Source organism: Pteropus medius, unplaced genomic scaffold (genome assembly GCF_902729225.1).
Source record: "Pteropus medius unplaced genomic scaffold, Ma_sr-lr_union100, whole genome shotgun sequence".
NCBI classification, from domain to species: domain Eukaryota; kingdom Metazoa; phylum Chordata; class Mammalia; order Chiroptera; family Pteropodidae; genus Pteropus; species Pteropus medius.
This window is the reverse complement of record NW_024340848.1, coordinates 6,709,149-6,731,177: the sequence shown is the minus strand read 5'-3', so window position 1 is coordinate 6,731,177 and position 22,029 is coordinate 6,709,149. Positions and strand designations below refer to the sequence as shown.

At 36.0% G+C, this 22,029-nt stretch overlaps 1 protein-coding gene across 1 annotated transcript in view; it reads right to left on the bottom strand.

The window, feature by feature from the left end:
• Nucleotides 1-22,029, bottom strand: part of GPC6 (glypican 6) — a 984,775-nt gene that overhangs the window by 71,308 nt on the left and 891,438 nt on the right. The window contains exon 6 of the mRNA XM_039837677.1: nt 16,440-16,583. Within this exon, the coding sequence (XP_039693611.1) occupies nt 16,440-16,583 (144 nt within the window). The remainder of the gene's footprint in view (nt 1-16,439; nt 16,584-22,029) is intronic.

Below are 22,029 nucleotides of genomic sequence, written 5' to 3'. Positions count from 1 at the left end.
AATGAACAGCAAATTTAAGAGGACAGTTAATTCAACGTTCTGGAAACGCCTAGTAGACACCATCTAGACTGCACCGCCCTCTCTCCCAGCCTTTCACCAAGTTTGTTCCTCCACCTCCTTTTAGGTGAGCAATGTTCTCCTCCCGGCTTCATTATGGAATTCTGTAAAGTTGCTCCTGGCACCAGAAGAGCCCTAAGTGTCAGAAAGGAAAATTCCTTCCTCTTTCCCTCCCAGCCTCCCTCCTTCCCTCCTTCTCTCCCTTCTTTTCCTTCTTTGTTTTTTTCCAAACGAACTTATGAAAGTATAGTAGCTCCTTGAGTAACATTGTTTCATTCAGTGCTATTTCATTATAACACTGATAAGATGCCATAGAAACTTAATTCTCGTTTATGTCAAATAGTCTATGGTAAAGTTGGTTTTGTTACACGTCGTTTCCCTTAAAATTGCAAAACATATTGACAATGTTAAGTGAAGGCTTACTGTACTGTGGGGAAAAAAGAAGAGACGAAAGAGCAATGAACACACTAAAATACCCGTTCACCTCTTGTTTGACTGTTGATAGCAATAGAAACATCAGACCCCAACAGGAAGGTTGCAGTAGACCCCTGAGAAACAGAAAGCCAGCACTGGAAGTCTGTTCAAGGGAAACATCAAATAGCTGTTTCCAGTTGTTTTAAGCTTTACAAATGAGGTGCGATATGTGACAACCCTTTGTCTATTCTAAAGCACTCCACAAATGTGGAACGTTCTTCTTAGTTGCTGAACCAGGATAGGCTGTTAAGCAGATCCTGTTTCAATCTGGAGCTATGTTACATTTTGTAGGACAGACAGGTGGGACAATTTAGTGGACATAGATCCAAGACAGAAATAAGAAACCTGGGTTCTTGTTCTGGCTCCTATGTCACTGGGCGAATCTTAACGCTGTGCCTCTGTTTCTCCTTTTATTTTTAAAATGAGAGAGGTCAAGATGGGGGAAGATAAAAATAGCTGCAAGGTCCTTCTTGTCATTCCCCATGGTCAAATCGACTCTCCAAGCACTGATCATTTTACAGTTAAATTATTGTTGATGACTCATCCCTGTGCTCACCTTCAACAGAGTTAAAAAAAAAAAATGGCTATTTCAGATGCTGTTCATCTTCGCATCCGATTCAGCCACCTATTTTGGGGTTTTCATGTCGTCTGCCAGTATTTCTACTTTGCCTGACTGGCTTGAATGTTTTTTAAAAAGGCTTTCAGTATCAGTCTTTCGTGGTGACGGGAGCCCACAAGATGTGTATTCCTCTCGGAAATGAGTCACAGGAGACGTGGTGAGTCCCTTGCCTCTCTGTACTCCATCATTCCTCTAGGTTATTTTCATCCCCTACTTAGCTACATGCTTCCCAAATACTTTCAGAGAACTCACATCTCTTATCAGCTTCCCAAATGTTCACCCTGGGACTTTTCACTATGCTCTTGCTATGTGGCTTTATCTTAGAGAGATGCCCATGTGTTAACTTTCCTTGACAATGCAGAAGCCAGCGTTGGCTCAACATTTCTAGTCCTCAGCAACAAGTCCTAAAGGCACTAAGAAGAGCTTTCGTAGCCTTTGCTCTTCTTAAATGCTGAAGCATGAAGCCAAATCAGTCACTTTCTGTAAAGACCAAGGCCTGGGGTAATGCAGTTTACATACAAGCTTTGTGTTAGAGCCAAAATCCCAATGAATAATTAAAATCTTTAAATTTAGGTATTATTCTTGCTTATTATTAATAATCATAACAGTTATGCTTAACCTATTGTTATCATTATTATTATTGTCAGTAACATTAATAATAACTAAGCTTAAGGCAGACAATGGCTAAGCTAGGAGCTTTATACACATTAGCTGATATTATCACAACAGGATAATGCAGGTACTATTTTTTTTTTCCATTTGACAGATTAGAAAATGTGACAACGAAGTTAAGTAATCTATTCATGACCACACAGCATTTCGAACTCTGCTTGTGTGCCCCCGAAGCCTTGGCTTTAGCACCTATGCTGTGTAACATGTGGGGTGCTGAGCATTCTTTACATGGGGCAAAAGAGACAGGGGGAGTAAGGTAAGCCATAGACACCACTATTCCACGTGGGGTTGGCTTCTTTCTCTGTCCTGTATTCCTCATTTGCACCACCCAGATACAGGCTTTATGAGGCCCAACACTGCGTACTTACTTTGCCTGTGCTTACCCTCTGTCGGTCTGAGGCAGTGAATGAATGAATGAAACGTGTTTGTGTGCCGTGTAAGCCTATCGAGCAGGCCTACATTACTATATCAAGCACTTTACACGTATCGGCACTAGCCCAGCAGGTCCACATTTTAGCCTGGGCATATTTCTCCATGTTCTGTTGGAAAAAAAAAAAAAAAAAAAGGCCAACTGTAGAGCTTTAAGTGCTCTGGTTCTGAGGTCCATCCATGCGGATTGTGCAGGGTCAGCGCTGCAGCTCGGTGGAACCCATCACCTGGGTGCCCACAACCCTGGTAAACGCATCTCTTTCCAAAAATTGCTTTGTTCTTTTAAGAAAAATGGTATTAGAATATTATTTTTCTTTCCTTTAAAAAATTTCATTTATTTTTATTTATTTTAAAAAATTGCATTATTTTTCTTATTAGTGCTGTTATTATTAATGAAATACTATGAAATGTTAACTTTAATTGGGTTGAAAACATAGGAATCACCATAGCTTGGAGCATAATGTTCCACAAAAACAATTGAATAAATGGTACTGAGCAGTTGTATGAGGCCCACTGCCCGTGGATGACTCCCCAGAGATGGTCAGGTAGCTCTCCAGCATGTTCACTATTACCTTTGCCTTATCAACCTGGGTCCGTAAGTATAAGGAGGAGCATCTTTCTAGGAGCTAACAAGGAGACAAGGTGAAGGGTGTACCTGAGTCTGCCTTTCTAAAAGTCAGTAGATCTGGTTACATGTGACATCTTTTGGTAGGTGGGATCAGCAGGCTCAGGCTTGAGAGGCTTTTTAGTTGCAGAAATGGGGCAGCTGACCTTACAGGCTGGAAGTTTAGGGATAGAACTGGAACAGGACCAAACTCTGACTATGAGGTTAGAGCATGCAACTACCGCATGGCGCAGCAGAACAGAGCTTCCTAGAATAATTACTAGAAACAGAGAGCTCCAATAATAACTATTCCAATGTTTTGATCCAAAATGGTATGATGCTTCACTAAGTCAGAAGATCTTAACACACGGCTGGCTGAGGAAGTTACCTTGTTGTAACTGCGTGTATATTTTTCTGCACATTTCTAAGGAAGTGCAGAAAACTCAATCCTCAGACTGACCCTCCAGCTAAAATCAACACTGCTACATAAAATATAGGAAACATATTTTAAAGAAATTGATGAGTTGGCAAGAAAGTAAGAAATTTTCAAAGGTCAAAAACTAAGTGAAACTAGGAAGCCAGAAAAGAAAAAAAGAGTACTGAGGTTAGCTTTTGACTTAAGGACATTTCCTAGAGACCCAGATGACTTAAATTTTTGGTTTTGATCTATTTGCAGGGTGGGGCAAGGGACAGAAGATTAAAGTGTAGGGCTTCCCTAAGGCCATCATCCTATATCACAGAAACCTGGAATTCTAAAGGGTTAAATCCTTAGATAAAAGTGAAATATAATTATCCTTCACCACAGGCCACAGAGATTTTCTATCGCATAAGTTTCAAGAAATATAAGCCCACAAAAATATAAATTCACAAATAAACAAGCAAACAAAAAATATGTACAAGGAGACAAAGAACCATGTGCAAGAGCCAGCAGAAATATCAGCTGAGACTAGAAAACATTTCAGATATTAGAAGTATCAGACACAAAGTATAAAATAAATATGTTCAAAGATAGAAAAAGGTAGAATTTAGAAATATGAATAAGGAGTAAGATACTATTAAACATAGGACAAAGTATATTTGAAAACAGACTAATAAATATTAGAAATGAAAAATACAATCATTGAAGTTAAAAAGTCAGTTGACGGATTTAATGGCAAAGTACATACAACAGAAGAGATATTTAATAAACTGAGGAGTAGAGCTAAAAAAATTATCCTGGATGTAGCAAGAGAAAAAGGAAGGTTAGGACATGGTGGATAGAGTGAGAAAGTCTGACATGTCTAACCAGTTATGCAATAAGAGCACAGAAAGAGGGAACTAGGTTAAAGCAATACTCGAAGAGATAATGGTTTAGAATTTTCCAAAATAATGAAAGAGACCAATCATGAGATTCAGAAAGCCCAATCAATTCTAAGCAAAATAAGTTTAAAAAGAACTCTACAACTAGATACATTATGATAACATTACAGAAAAACAAAGAAGTCCTTAAAAGCAGCTTGAAAGAAAATACAGTTTGCTTACAAAAAGAGGGCTGAGAGTAGACTTCTCAATAGAAACAATGGAAGCCAGGAGTTGGTGAAATGTAAGCAGCAATGTACTCTGAGAAAATAACTGTAGATGTAGAATTACATATTGAGCAGAAATGTCTTCCAAGAATGAGGGCAAACGAAGACATTTTCAAACAAAGCCCCCAGTAAAGTAAATCTTAGAGTATGAATTCCAGACCAAGAAAAGTGATTCCTGATGGATGGTTTGATGCAAGAAGAAATGATAACTAAAGAAAGCATAAAGTATAGTTAATGCTATATAAAAATCCCAATATGAAATAATAAAAATACTAATAATCTAAAGTCTTGTAAGATTAAAAAAAATTACAAGATAGAATTAAATTATCCAATAACAAAGCGTATAATTTGGGAGAATGATTATCAAAGTGGAGATGTTCTAAGATTTTTGTGCTGTTAAGGGTAAAGGTACTGATTGATTGATTAAACTCAGACTTTGTTAAGTTAGAAGACATGATACAATTTCAGAGTAACCATTAAAAGAATAAAAAGTAAAGTATTTTGAGTCCAAACATTAAAAGAAAAAAGTGGAATGAGAAAAAAACTTCAATCCATAAGAAATAAGAAAAAAATAAGACTGAAAAGATGAGACAAATAGAAATCACAAAATAAGATGGAAGAAATAAACACAACTATATTGGTATTTCTATACATTTAAATGAACTAAAATACAATGAATGTTGTCTGGATTTAAATATAAATCCTGCTATGTATTGTTTATAAGAGGAACATCTAAAACATAAGGAGGGGCTCAGAAAGGTTGAAAGTGAAGACGTAAGAAAAGATATGTCACTGACATTAACTAAAAAAAAAAAAAAAAAGAATTTGGTGTAACCATGTTAAATCAGAATAAGGCAAATTACTACTACTAGAGAATCACTATATAATAACGAAGGAGCCAATTTTCAAGGAAGATTAACTTGTAACTATAAATGTAGACTCGAAATATATAAAATAAAAATAAAAACTACAAGAAGGAACAGATAAATCTTCCTGCATAGTGAAATACCTCTTTAAGTAATTAATTAAACAAGCCAACCCCCCAAAATCAGTGAAAATATATATGACTGAAAGATTGTTCTGAAAAGGGTCATCTTATTTTAGCTTCTCCCTTCTACTCTCCCTGAATCAGAGTTCTACGATTTTGCAAATAAGTACACATAGAAGCCAATGGCACACACATTCTTGAGACTTTCATCGCAATCATGTCTCCGTGGGAGGGTAAAGTTGAGGCCAGGATATGATGCGAGGGATGAGGACGACCTGGAAATTGGTGGTCACTTTTCTTTCACAACTTTGTGTCTCTGAATTTTAAGAAGTAGTGATGAATCACAGACATTTATATGAAAGTATCACGCTTCAGCTACAATTTGATAAATAACTATAATAATCTCTGGGTCGTTCACTTATTACTGGCCAAAAGAAGTGTATCATAATTAAAAAATAAACACACACACATGCACACACATACAGGCTACTTCCTTATACTATGATCAAATTATCCAAAGTCAGCTTTTTCAAAAAATATTCCTAAAGATTCATTTTACTTCTCACCCTCCAAAGTCATGGAGAAGGAAAGTTTTTTTTATATATAAAAATGAAAATACTATAAAGAGCATTTTATTTTATTTATTTTTGATAAAAGAGAGGACTAAGATTCTTTTACTTGATCTCACACCATTAAAATCCCAATGAAATATTTCTGGTTCCTTGAAGATTGTTATATAAAGAAGATTTGATTTTCCTGAGCAACTGGAAACATTTTCGTGAAGATGTGTTTCGCACTAAACATAACCTCTGGGTTTTTGGATTTTATGTGTGGAGATCAATTAAGGCAGTTTTGCTGACTTAACTGTTTTCTTCCCAGACCTGTTCTAGCTGTTTCATGTTTACCCCTTTTCTCTAGCACTCAAGGAGCTGCAAAGAGCAAGCAAAAGAAATGTTCAACTTTTTAAGTGCAGAGCTGAGTGTTCTTCACTGAAATGAACGCCAGCCGCTTTGAGCAGTTTTCTTAGGTCAAAATCCCTTAGAATAAAACTTACAAAGTCATTGTTTTCTTGCATCATTGCATATAAATAATTTATGAATCTATATTGTAATTTTTCTTACAGCTAAATCAGAGCTCTACGATTTTGCAAATAAGTCCACATAGAAGCCAATGGCACGCACATTCTTGAGACTATCATCACAATCAATGTTTGTTGTTGCTGTCAGCCTGTGCAATTTCTCTGATTAACTGTGAAAAGTGTTCTCCTTCATGAGTGATGTTCAGAAATAAAAAGATACTGTAAAAAGAGACAAGTACGGGTTCTAGAATGCGAATTCTTGGTGATCTTAAATGATGATGAATGAAAGAAAGATAGAAGGAGAAAAATTTGATTTGCTCCAACTAGGTTGACCCAGAAAAGAGAAGAGCAGAAAAACTGCTTTGCCTAAGGAAGCATGACATCGAGTCCTACAACAGCAGTACTCACTGTATGCAATATCGAAGCCTCACTTAATATGTATTGTATGGATCTGAAAGATGTTTAAATGCCAGTAATGAAAAAGTCTTTGCTCATTCTGTTTTTCTATTGCTGTTTTTCTCCTACTCATTGGCAACAGCTTCTATATTCTCCTCTGAGACTGTCTTAAGATCTGGGGTACAACTCCTTTGCTCTGGTCGAATTATGATCAAATGCAAAGTTCAGGTAGGTAAAATCGATGTTAAAAATCAACCTGGCTTGGAAAGAGATGCTGGTTTTCTAGGGCAATGTAGACACTCCCTCTGTAATAAGGATGTAGAGTTCTCCTAGAATTCTAAAATATTTAAAATACAACCTTTATCAGAACACGGTCTTATTTAAATTATAACTAGTTTTCTCTGTCATCCCCCAAAGTGTTGTGAACCGGATGATTATGTTCTAGTCACCTATAATTGGTTCATTTTAGTGCACAGTAAATATTTGTTGAATAAATAATGGATTTTTCTCTTTTTATTCAAATAAGGTTTGTCTTAGATTTGGAGAGAATAATGAAATAGATTTTTCTAATTTAAAAATCTCGGCTTGGTCAATGTGTTTGTGGTTGATGGTATTACATCTCAGTAACATGTCTATTTTTACTCTCTCTCACACAGAGGGACACACACCCTTGCCTTCTTGACTGTAGACTTGGTCATGTGACTTGCTTTGGCCAATGAGATGTAAATGGTGTGCTATGCCTCTTTCAGGTAGAGACTTTAGTAGCCACCTTTTGCCACATTCTCTATTTCCCCTGCCACTACAGCAGGCAAAACTCCAGATCATGACTGCCCTGTCACCCTGCATCCTGGAGTGAGGGTGATGATCATGTGTAGTTGACCCACAGCCAACCCAAAAATGGGCACTTGGCATGAACAAGAAATAAACACATGTTGCTGTGAGCCATTTGGGTGATTGTTTGTGGGTGCTGCATTGCCTAACCTGTCCTGTCCAGATCAAAACAGTATTGGAAGAGCATCCAAAGATATTACACAACCCAACTTCCAAAAAATTGTGAGCCAGCAAAATAGTGGTTTTGTTGCAACTGCTGTTTCATTCATTTACTGTCAACTTGCCTTTTTAAAAATAGCTTGGCCAGTCTCTTAGTAAGAAAATACTCATGAAGTCAGAGCCTTTGATAATAATGACCATGAATGAGCTTAAGTAATAAAATTATTGTGTATTGCAGATATCTTTCTACCTTTAACATTTATGAAGGGAAGTCAATTTTTACTCAAACAGGTTTCTTCTCATCTAATTTTCTCTACAATGTTTATGCCTAAGGTTTATTGCTAACAGTAAAGAGTGTCCAAGTATGTTACGGGAATAGCCAAATTCCCAGTACTTTAAAATGTATTCCATAGGCCCCAGAGCCAGTTAAAAGCTGATTGATTATACGACAAATACATCATAACCAGTATTTATGAAATATCCTATTTCTTCAGCTCTCTCATAAGTGTGAACATCACATTTGGGAGTTGTGGTGTGAATATCTCAGATAGCTATGAGAAAAAATTACTGCAGATTTTCCATGACAAGAAAAAGATTCTTAAAGCTGTTTAATAATTTAATAAAAGGTCTATGTCAAGTGACACCACTCATGAACACATATTTTAAAAGGTACGGTTCAAGCAGTGGAATATGGCTTGTGTATTCAGGCTTTCATAATCAACTCACCAAAACACCTATTACATAGCTGAATAAAGGACAAATATTGTGAATGAATGTGAAGATGGACTTTTTCATCTGATCAGTTCAGGACTGAGAACAAAGCTTCTGCTTAATTTCTTCAAGATATGGGCAAAGAGTTCTGGCATAAGATGGGATAATGAGCTATTAGATACGGCTATATTGAAGATGCTACAGATGTTTAATGTTTTCAGTTTGCATTTGGTCAATGATGATTCATTTGTTAATATACCTTCTACATATTATTTATTGGTGTAGTCTACCTTAGATTACAAAATCAAATTCCTCTTTCCTGTATACTAACGTTTTATGAGGCTCTGTACTAGATACTATTCCCTGGAAGAGACACAGTGTATCTAACTGGTTTAATAAGCAATATATATTTTTGTAAACAGTAATTCTTGCCTTTTCAATCATGCTAGCACTAACGACATGCTATGATGTAGATTGTACATGTTTGTTAGTTCAATTACGTGCTATACAATAGAGAAGAACTAATAAACACATTTGTTGATTGACTGATACCTATAGAATGCATCAATTTGGGTTTTATGGAAGTCTAGGAATTCTGAAAGAAATTTTCAAGTTTAAAGGGAAAAATAAGCATATCAATATTCCATAAAATAGATATAAAACCTATATAGCCATATTTGGGATCTTAAAAGTGTAACGTTTCACTTTTATGACATAGAGGTCAGCAAAGCTCTCGTTTAAATGTTTCTGAGGACAAAGGGGAGTTTAACACAGAGTTGCAAATGGTTTTGTAGGTAAAATGAAGCAAAAATGATTTTAGACCACTTATATCTAATATAAGGTGTGCAAAAGTTTCCCCCATTTAAAATATGTGGCATGACTTTATTGTTGGAAACCATTATGATTCTCTGGATGTGTCTTAAGGCAGTGATGTGGAATGAATTTCAGCATCTCCCAGGGAATTCTGTAGCCAGCGTGGCTATTCCTCTTCTTTTTCCCTGTAGTATATAACCCAATGCAATTAAACACAGCCTTGCCTGAGCTGAAAGAGAGGTCTATGCTTCCCCTATCTTCACTATTCTTCCACATGCCTGAAATAATAGCTTCCCAAGGTAAAAATAGCCCACTTTCCACTGGGCATGAGCTGAAAATTTCACATGAGGAGCAGGTATCCCACCCAGGTTTCCAACCATGCATATCATTGAATTAGATTTGTTCATTCTTCAAGCCTGTGAAATAAGCAGAATGTCCTGGAGATAAGCCATCATTTTATATGTATATTTTAAGATAGTCGCCTCTTGGGCCTCATCAACCACAAGCCTCCTAAATGGAAAGAAACTTGTGTCAGATGACTCTGTCTGTTCCCACATGCTGCTGAGGTTGCCTGGAGAAGGGTAGAAACCAGAAACAGAGACAGAATAAGTTGGGTGGTTTGGTTTTAATGTTTTGTATTTTCTCCCTGCTTTGAAAGTTCACTGTATTTTGTTCCTGTTACTACCAAGGGTTCACTGAAAATGAGACTGGGGTGTCTCGGTGGGGTTTTGCAGCAAATAGATAAAGCAGGTTCAGGCAAGACTGGGCAGTTCACAATCTGAAGTGGGTTGAGCAATAGCTGTTTGTTTGCTGGGGAGAATGGGGCATAATTTATTCAGCTGCAGCAGAGGCTGGAAGCCAATCTGGCCTTGACCCATTTATCTTTAGAAAACTAATTAAAGTAGGGAATCTGGTCTACTGTTGTTACTGAGGTTTTATTTTTTTTTTCCGTTAGGGCCAGCAAAGACTGGAGAGAGAGAGAGAGAGAGAGAGAGAGAGAGAGAGAAAGAGAATGTGTCTATATTGAGGTGGAAGGTGGAAAATACCAGTTTCACCCTGGTGAAAGACAGTGGCTGAGGCTCTAGATAGTAAAGTCGTTTCTTAAACACAGCCTGACATCCTTTTGAAATGCAAAATAGTGGATTTAGCCGGATGCAGAATCCTTTGAGGTGACAATGAAATGCCACGGCAATTTAAAATGAACAACAGACAGTTTCCTGAATCCTTACAACTAAGACTTCCTAAATCACACCAAAATGGCCCCAAAGAGGCATGGACGAACATTTTTATGGCCAGCACTTTACTCTGAAACTGGTATTAATCATCAGGCAGAAAATGAGGCCAGAATGTGAGTTGCTTTGTTCATTTTGTTTCAGAATGATAAAATAAAGAGTATTTTGCAAGTACTTGATATTTTGCAAGTACTTAAATCTATATGCAATAATATTAACAATACATTTTCACCAATAGCATACCAATGATTTTAAGAAGTTGTATTGTATTTTTTAATCATATCCAATCATATCCAATAATTTTGTTGGCCTATAGAAGATTGTAAGAGGCAAGCAGGAAAATCCAGCAGATGGGTTAGGTGGGGTAGCTTTTAAGATTTACATTCATTCTAATATGTTCAAGGAAGTCAGTCCTCTGGGGGAAACTACATTAGATAAGGATATTGGATTGCTTCTACTGTTGGGAAATCTGCAGTTATCATGAGAATGTGCTGGGAATGGCAGGCACATACTACCTGGGCTGAGCTGCTCTAGTTATACCAGTCGGACAAAACTAATGAACTCTGGCTTGTCTCATGATGTTTTCTCCTCCCATTTCCCATTTAGCATCAGGCGACCTTAAGCTATCTGTTTCCCTTGTTCCTTCCTCAAGGTCTTTCCCTAGGGTATTCCTGTTCCAGATTTACCTCTTAACTTTCTCACCTCATCCAAAATGTTCTGGGCTCAGAGAGCTGGAATGATGAATGAGATACCACTCAGGGAACAATTTTAAAGAAGAAACTTTAGATATAATGTTACCATGGCCTGAATTTAAGGCCAGGCAGACATGTAGCACCATGACGTTACATGTGGGCTGCATGAATAAATATGTGCCCATCTGGTGATTGTCACCTTCTCTCTGGCTGCACAATGCTCTGTAGGTCTTTACTATGGGCTATTACCAGCATGGAATGGTATTATGAAAAACCAGATTAGATAACTTAACTATATGATTATTATGGTTAATATATAAAGTCAGGTAAGAGAACCTTGGCATTCTTATCTTCAGCCCCAGTACAAACCAATTTCGTAGTGGAAAAATGTCCAATGCTCCCTCCCTAAATGCTCTAAAAGATATCAATAAATTCAGGCAAGAAAAAAAGTAAACAACCTATACCACAAACCATTTCTTAACCCCCTCAATTCTCTATGTCTGAGCTTATGGAAAAATTAACTCCTTAGACACGAGAGCTAATGTTTGCTTTTATTATCAGCTAGGTAATTATTCACTCAGTACAAGAAGAAAAAGCCAATATATTCTATCAGAGTAGAGCTAGTTTTTCAGGCAGACTACACACAGTCTGAATATTGCGATAGAATTTAAATCAGCCACCAAACGAGATATTTTTACACAAAGCTTAGATTATGAAACCTTGCCATTGGGAAAGAATACCAAATTGTTGTTAGTCATAAAGCAAGTAGAGAGGAGGTTACTAAACCCATTGGTCATGCACCATGTTCAATTGGCTCTCTAGATACTTTGGAAAGGGGTGGGGTAGGGGGGTGGAAGTGGAATTTCCCAGGGACTTTCCAAATGACTACAAAGACAAATGAGGATGAGAGAAAGAATAAGACCAAAGCTTACACTATGTTGCATTGTCCTCCACACAATCCTCTGGAAAGCAAGAGGAAAACAGATTTAAAGGAAAAAGAAAGAGAGATTATTCTATACATAATAGCACAGCACAGGTATAACGTTTAGCTTTGTAGGCCAGCATTCCACCCACCCCCATCCCAAACTCCCTCAGAACGACCAGTAAATATTTAAGAAGTCTGCACACACAGTACAATGTTGAGTACTTAATGGAGATTCAATGGTCTAAATCATCACTAACTTGCTAAATTAATTTCCAAGTCTGTTTATTTTTGTTTTTTTAATCTACTTTTATAAAATATATTCCTCTAAGATACACAATTTTAAGTACATTTTTGCTCTAATGAATCAGCTGCAGTAAGTAACAGACATTCCCTGCCCAAGTGTGTTCAGGAGCCATACAGCATGTTGTGCTCTAATTTTCTGAGCTGTACAACTAATTGCATTTTACAAAAGATAATCTGAAATACCACTGTATGCTTAAAAAATTGAGCTATTTTTGTGTTGATCTATTTTTACATTCTGTACTTCCAGTGATGTTCCAGTGGAACTTTCTTTAAAAAGTTATAGTTTTAATCAAATTACTTTGATTATATCGTTAAAAAAAAAAAAAAAGGAAGAGAACTAATCTCTTCCTTTATGCTAATAGTCACCTCTGGGCTGTGACAGAAGTTCTGCTAGGTTGAGTGTTGGTACAAGGAGACACCATGATGGTGGCACCAGACTGTTAACCAAATTAGTTAACAAATCATGGCTGCTGGCAGAAAGAGCTGAGTCAGCTTTCCATCAGCAGCTGAATTTATATAAATATATTCATTCATTATTGAATAATAAAAATAACTTTTGGGTAGCACGTCTGAAAGCTTCTAACAACCTAAACTGCTTTTTTATGTCCATATAACATTAGCGGAATGGAACGCTAACCTCCACCACACAGAAACAAATGAAAGTGTTTCCTAGTGACATAAAAGGATGTACACGTTCCTTATGAATATAATAGAGGTTAAATGACGGAATCAATGTATTATTAAGAGAGCATTTTGTTTTGTTTTCAATTATTTTATACAAGTTTTAGCAGCAGTTTACCCAGTTTGGTGTTAGGGGCTTTATTTTTAAAACCCCACAATCACCAGTTCATATAAAATAGTTTTATGATAACTGATATAAGAATAGTTACCAACAGATCCCAAAGTTAACACCACTGGTACTAATTTTAAATGGTCGCAAGAAGCAATTCTCTGAGAGCTTTATAGTTATTTTCAACTGTTGTGAAAGGGGTGGGTGATTGGAAGATTCTTTTGATGCTGTCCTTTTAAGAACTTTCTCTGCTGAAACACTCAGAAAAGTTAGGGGAAGTTTTTTCCAGTTATTCTCCTTTTCTCAGACATATGTTTCTTATAAATATTCAAGAAACATCTTTTTAGGGGAAAATTTAAACAGGAGTAGGCAACATGAGACTTGTTTATAAACAGTCAAAAAGGCTGTATGTAATGTATAGCAGACCCATCAGGAGAGTTCACCAATGCATTTATCTTGAAGAGGATTTTGTCTGACTGTCGCACAGCACAGTCTGGCCAAGGCAACTCCCTCACCTTTCCACTATTCAGATCTATGTTGAATCTGCAAAGGGAGTAAAAGCTTTGTGAGAGCCAACGGCTGCGAACAGAGATCCTGATGTTAGCTTCGGTCTCACTAGTGTTTCTCAAGAATAACCTTGTATGGCTCTTTTTAATGTGGAAATAGCCCCTTGCTCTTAGGTGCTGGGAAAGTAGCTCCAGGTAGGTTTATGGCTGGTTGTGAATTACAAATCACTAATTCTTACAATTTAGGAAGGAATCAGAATACAATTCAATTAAAAATTAATAAAACTGACATTTTCCCTCAGAGAGCCTAGAGCCACACCTATAAGGAAGTACTATATGCTGTCAAATAACATTTTAGAATAAAATTGGCTTATTGATTTAAATTCCTATGCTGAATCCAGCCTTTATATACTGAGTCTGGTCCTTGTTTATATGATTAACCATTATTAATTGTTTTTAGAAAAAGTTGATTAAGATTTGGGGGGGGGTGCTCAAAATAGAAAAGCTTAAATTAGTTTACTACTTGCCAATACACTTGAAGACCTTTATATTTGGGGAATTTTGAAGATCACCAATGAAGTTCCTTTATAAAAGTTTCAAATTTCAACTTTTGGATCAGATTTTAAACATCATGCGACATTCTCAATGTGTCCATGCTTTACTTAGGTTGTGCTAAATTGCATAAATACTGTTGTCTTGAGAAAAATACTTTCCTTGCTCTACTTCTGTTTGTGAGTATGAGCATGAGCGTGAGTGTGTGTGTGTGTATTCATTTCTCCTGGGAAGGAGAGAAAACTGTGCTTCTGTTTCAAAGGGAAAAAATTAATTAGTAGTCATAGATACCATTATATTGTTCAAATTTAATGTAATTTTAGTGTATAATGTATCTGAATTGTTTTTAAATTTTATTTTATTGTGGTAAGAACACTTATCATGAGATGTACCTTCTTAACAGATTTTTAAGCCCACAGTATGGTATTGTTATCTACAGGCACAATGTTGTACAGATCTTCAGAATTTATTGACCTTAATTGTGTCTTAGTTCTTAAATGAGAGTTTATAAACAATTCTGAAAATCTGAATTGTTCTAATAACTTACTTTAGAGCCAAGTAAAATAGTAGAGAGAGAAAGAGAAAGAGAGTGAGATCAAACTCATACTTACCATTTGTGCTTCTGGTTAAAAGTTTCCAGATATATAATGGAATTTATAAAGTAAAATCCCAAACAACATAATCTTATGAAACCATCATTTCTTTAAAACAACTAGCTAGCTGTTTGGAAAAATCTAATTGGTTGCATTTTTTAAGAAAAAACAGGGGTGACTAATTTTAAATTTTTCCTGAAACTCTGAATAGAGAATAAATATAACCAAGGTAAAATAAAAAGTCGAAGCAATTATCCAGATAATTCTTTTTAAAAACCTACACTAAAGAAGGGGAATTATTTGCTAATAAACTGTAATAAATTTATATAATTTATTTATATAATAAATTCATATATTTATATAATATATTTATATATTTATATAATAAATTTAATAACTTAGTGGTTAACAATGCCATTTACCCCTTTACCTTGGCACTATGTGGATAGGCCTTTATGCTGTCAGTACTTCTGATTTTTATAGAGAAAATTGCTGATATGTCCTTAAGTTGAGGCCAAACTCAACCAATTTAATCTTATGAGTTCTACACTTTAGAAAGACATTAACTAAAATGATAAAGTAGTTTATTATGGTGACTACAAAAGTATTTTTGTAACTAGAAACCCTTGAGATCTGAGTTTATATGACATATTCAGATGTGGTTCAAATGTTTTATGACCTTAAGGTTCTTATCTGCTAATTTTACATCAAGATAATTGGCAAAGCATTAATAGCACTTACGATTACAGGTATATAAGCTGTTTATAGTACTATAAATAGTATAAATTGCATTGAAAATAACTGGGCAATATTTCTATGAAATTATGAGATTTTCATTATTTATAGCAAAATTTGACTTTAAAAAACACATTGAAAATTGTGTTTACTATGTTCATGGTTGTATTCTCCAAGTAAATTGTTTTGATGATAGATATCATTCGGTTCCCTGACACACATTTAAATAGATCAAAGAGTGAATATATCTAAAGATTCTAACTTTTTAAAGACATATAAAAAAGAAAAAAATAATAGTAATATTCATCTGAGGTTTCCTGGCCAGGTGTTTCAAACAGACAACTTTACATATAAGGAGAATTCACAATAAAGTTACACTGTATCATAACTGAATAAATAACTTTGGCAGATAAATAAGAAATGTGTTATTGTATAATTATATCTCTGGAAGATATAGTAACTTAGTCTTCAAATTAATATTTCAGAAGAAATATGAAGTTGAAAATTTGGCCACTGCATGAGTGGATTAATGGTGATAAGAATTCTTAAATAATCTAATTCTTGACCTAAAAGGAAGATCTCATTACTTTTCAATATTCTAATTAAGACCAGGAGCAGATATAAGAGTAAGATGACTTTTTCCCATCACATCTTCTGAAGAATAACCTTGGTAACAGAAAGCAGCCACGATGGCCATCAATCTGAGAGAACTCACCAGCCGGTCCAAGCTCGTGCCTGCAGCGGTTGTTGGTCTTTCCTCAGGATTGTAAGGCCTGAACCGTGTATTAAAATTTTCAGGAGCTGAGCGGGCGGATCTGAGGGCTGGTGCAGGTTTGGGTTGACCGCATCCCTGAAAGACCTGGAAGAAACATTGAAAAGTTAAGAAAGTTACACATTGAGTTTCTTCCTAAGATTATGATGCCAAAGTGTGCAATACAATGGCTTTGACATTTTTTATGGAACTCTTACTTTCAATAAACTCTGAGCTTGAGATTTAAACAGATCTCACTAATATAATAGAAAGAATTACCCAGACAGACATGGAGTGAGTATGTGCCCTGATTCCTATTTTCAACACGTACAATCGATCCTCATTATTCACAGATGCCATATTTGTGAGTTTGCCTACTCACTAAAATTCATTTGTAAGCCCAAAATCAATACTCATGCACTTTGGCAGACATGGATAGAGTGACAAAATGACAAAATTTAGGGTTGCTCTATATGAGTGTTCCTGGCCGAGTTCAAACAAGGGGAGGCTCTGTCTTCGACTTGGTTATCAGATCCACTGATGATTGGTCACAGGCCTTGTGTTCAATTAACCCTGATTTTACTTAATAATGGCCCTGACACACTGAAAGTAGTGATGCTGGCAATTCAGATATGATAAAGAAAAGCTCGAAGTGCTTCCTTTAAGTGAAAATGTAGGAATGTATAGGAAAAAACATAGTATGCATAGGATTTGATACTTTCAGAAGTTTTAGGCATCCACTGGGAGTCTCAGACAGTATATCCCATGGATATGGGGGATTTTTGTATTAAAAATACGAATGTAATAATTATTTCATACGATGTTCGCAGGACCAAAGGAATTGTGTTCCAGATATTTTTATGTACTTGAATTTGGAATTCAATATATATCTATTTGGGATTCCTGTTATCATGACAAATATATTTTATGTATACCATATAATGCCGAAAAAACTTCAGTGATGCCCCTTTGAATAATGAAAATCTCTACTGGAAGAATTCTTTGAAAACATTCTCTTGAGCAGTGGTGTGAAAATAGGACAAGCAAATATTGATGAAGTCCATATAATGACAGTTTCTTCTAATTTCCTTGTTGACAGCTGTTCATGTCACAGTTAAGAATGCTGTGGGAAATCAAACATTTAATTGTAATGATCTTAGGGACTACACTGCCAGTTCTTTTCCACAGTGTTTTCACTCAGGATGGTGTGGGGATATCTCTTTGCTGTTTTTAGCAGAAGCTTCGTACTCTGCTATTTATTGAGAAATAATACCTTTACTAAAATTACAGGAAATATAGTAAGATTTTCAGGAAATTTTGATAAAGTTTAACTTGATGTTTCTCCCATTTCTACACAGGAGATGATTCTACTCTTAGATACTTTTTTTCAGTATACTTTTTTGGTACTATTTATGTCAGCTAATTCTTAACTTACATGTGTATGTTTAGAATGCATTCCTTCTGGTTTTGTAATTTGATTCTGTGTTGTTTAACTCTGAAAGAAGCATTTTTCATCAGGCTTTTTATGGGATTCTGCTGAAGTACACAGAGAGCTCTTGAGTGCCATTACCAATGACAAATTCCATCTTGAGATACCATTCATTTAGTTTTACCACTACAGGTAATTTCTCTTTTGTTGTATTCAAAAGTTCTCCTACAACTCAGCATTTTGCAGAGCAGGAGGCACTTTGTCTTTGCATTCTTGGAGATTGGTTTTAACACACTATTGATTATTCTTCTCTCACACAATTTCAGAAGTTGATGGTATAAACCAGTGAGATAACGATAGTGGGCCCTTTCCTCCCTAGGGCCTAAATCCCTTCCTGGTGGCAAGGTCACTGCCAAGGTCATGGCTGATGGAGGGCATTAGCGTTTCCAAAGCTCCAGGGTTCTGCTGAGCATGCTAGTTTGGATTGCTTTGAATATGACAGCTGACTTTTAAAAAGTACAATGCCTAAAGCAAAACAATATTGATGGCCTGGCCGAGATTTCTTGAAGCTGGGCACTGAAAGAGTTAACAGACCTTCCTAATTTGCCCTTTGGAAAAATCTGGCTCCCTGGTTTAAGTTAAATCAAAGGAACGAGAAATGCCCTGAAAGAACATTATTGTTCTAGAGGATATTTTATCATAATGGAAAACTTTACCACTTGTTTGATTGTTTTAGGAGGGTTTTAATTATAACAGAATATGCCTTAGTTGATTTAGCATAGTAACTTTCTGTTATTTTTATATCAGATTTGGATTTTGAAGACGGCTTCGGTGTAGAAATTGCTGGGTCTATGATCCAAACTGAAGAACACAGTGACTCCTAATTATTGTGGAAACAACAACTAACCCCATAATCCGGGGGAAATCTACATAAAAACTTGTCAAGATATGAATCTTGAAGGTCCTTCAACACAGATTCTGTTAAGCCCTTAGAAAAGGAAATTGTCATAAGAGAGACTTTAGTGAGGAAGTGTCAGGCCTAGGAATCAAGAGCTGTTTTTCAGAATTTTACAGACCTAAAGTGAACAGTGGAAAAGGGGCTGGAGAATCAACTTGGACATGATTAAAAACCCTAGTATGATTCTCATGCAGAGAATATATCGTAAATAGCACAAATCTGTCATATAACTTAGATGATTTACGAAGTGAAAATTATAATTTTATCTTTGATACATGTATTATAAAAACATGAAGTTCACATGGTGGATGACAAAAGGAATTATGCAGAACATGTGGACTGTCTCAGATGCTTTCCTGAGCTTGCTTTTGTAGCAGTATAGTTAGACAAAGTTCTGTGGCTCTTGAGGCCCAGGTCTACACTGAAAAGACCAATGAGCCTTTTTCCTGGTGATCTGGGTACCTTAATGTTTTATATTTGCAATAAGAGGAGACACAAAAAAGGGATAATGTAGCAGAGGCAGGCTGGGGGAGCGGTGGCTTAGGTTAAATGAGAGTCGGGACATCAAGGTTCTCCACAGAGTGGTCAGGGCTGGAGATGTAGTTTTGAATCATTAGCCTGAAGATGGTATTTAAAGGTCTGAAACTGGTTGCATTTACCAAGGGCAAGTATGTAGATAGGTGGCAAATGGGACTGAGAACAAGCGGTTCCATGCTAACATTCAAAGGATCTTCCCTGAGCCTTCCTTAGTTGCCTGCTCTATCAAATGGGAATAAAAATGTTTACCACATAGATAGACTCTGATGAGAAAATGAAATACATAAGGTAGGGAAACAGAAGCCAGTGTCTGGGAAAGTAGGTGCTTGATAAGAATTAGCTAATTATATCAATCTATGGTCTGGTCTTTCTAGAAGTTTTGGTTTCTGAGTACGGAGATTTGAAGAAAAAAAAAAAAACCATTTGGGCTGATGTTTCTTAAATGCTTTCCACAAAATATTATTTTCAGGGGCTAACAGCCATTACATAAGCAATGGAGTACATGTGTTAAGGTTAAAACAGGTCTCTTAGCAGGGCTTCGTCATGCCAACGTGTGTTCTGACTTGTCAAAAGGGAGGTAATGTTTCCCAAAATTATCTGGCCATGGGTTCCCCAGGAGGTTCTCACAAGATGGGTGTTCCAGGAAACATACCCTGGGAAGCACTGTGAAGCTTGCTCTAACTGGCCAAGAGAAGGAGCGATTCACATGAAATTGCATTTACTTAGAGGTATTTGTGAAGCCATTCTACGTGCCACTACCTTTAATTAGAGAGATAAAATATTATTTTAAGACACTCAAGGTCTTCTCTTTCCAACAGAACAGAAGTTTCTAGAGAATACAGCTTCAGGCTAAGCTGCCTCATTGTGGAACAAATCATTAGCTCTACTCCTTGAAGAAACGGAATCAGTATTACCTCCTGCCTGTGTCCCTCCGAGAGATGGTGAAAGGGATAATTAGATAATTTGGAAAAGTTTTTGAAAGTCCTAATGTAGACAGATGCTACAGATGTACAAAAGAATTATCTATCCTTCCCTCCTAGCTGTGACTCACAAAACCTGTGAATTTCCGAAAGATAAGTGGCGCATGCATCCTCTCTTAAGAGGATTACTAAAATAATGTTTCAAAAGTCTGTTGGCATTCTGAGATTAAAGAAGTTGACATTAAAGATAGAAAGTGCTGAAAAAAGAGCTGTTTGGGAGGGACGAGAAAGAGAAGGAGGTGTGCTGGTAACAGGTTTGAATGCTGTGTCTCAGGTTTCTAAATACAAGTATGTTTCCTTTAACAATGCCGCAGCATCTTAAAATATTTCCCTTAATATAACTAAGACTGTGTGTACTTTTTCAGAGGTCCCCATAGCTTTATACCTATATCTTTTGTCTTCTTTATCTTCTGCAGGTTGATTATACATTCACAGAAGTCTGGCAACCCAAGAAGCAATGGTTGCAGATCAATCCTGTCTTAACTCGTCTATCTTTTTAAAAAAATTTCTATCTTCTAGTTTCTATGCAGTGAGTGTTTATTATGGTGGGAAAGATGTGCTATTCCCATAAATTGTTTTGAAATTTGCAAACAGAACTCTGATCATTTATATTAATATAGGTGGCAGTTAATGCTACCTAGATTTAATTGGAATTGATGTTTTGAGAGTAATGTTTTATTTACTTATTAGATTCTAATTTGTATTACAGTGTTAATAAATGAACTATTTGTTAGATGACCATTTGGGGAATTCAAATCTATCCCATTTGTTCCTAAGGAAACAGAAACTATCATATCTGCATTGGCTCTGCATATATTTTGTACAAGTGCAGCCATGATTTTCATAAGAGACAGCTGTGGTATAATAGAAAGGTCATGAATAACAGTTTAAAAGCTTGGAGTCCCAACTTCGGTCTTTCTCCTGACACGTGTGTGACTTTGGGGTAACATGTTCTCCCCAACTCTCAAGGCTATTGTGAAGATAAAATAATATGATGCTTAGAAAAGACACTGAAAAAATGAGAGAGAAAGGTATATTATTATTTTATCTGAAGTAATCTGTAATTAAATAGGACAATAACAGGTAAAAAAATGAATTTATGGATTATGCAGAGTGATGCATGAATAATTTAAGGTCCATGAAGAGTAGGATCTTATACGTTTTGCTTATACTGTATCCCAGAATTTGTAAAAGATCCCAGCACACAGTATGTGTTTGAAAAAAAAAATCGGGAATAAAAGATAATGTATAAATGAAAATTTTAGTTATAATTTCCCCCTTTTGCAAACATTATTGAAGGCAATTAGGAGGTAGGTATCTGCAATGAAAAGAAAAGAAAGGAAAGAGAACTAACCTTTATCGAGTGTCTATTATGGACCAGATACTCTCTATGCTATGAGTTTTATACTTATCTCAAAGAATCAATTATCTCTTCAAAATCAAAGTTTAACACATCTTCCCTAGGCTTCAGAAAATAGAATGAATCATGCATTTATGAAAAAAATCATTTGCTATTTCTTTACTGTATTTACCGTGTATGCCAACTTAAAGCAAAACCAAATCAACAACTTTAAGCTAATAACTAGAACCAAAAAATCTTCTTTCTTAATCATTTGATAGTAGCTACTCATTGTGTTTGACAAGTGAGTT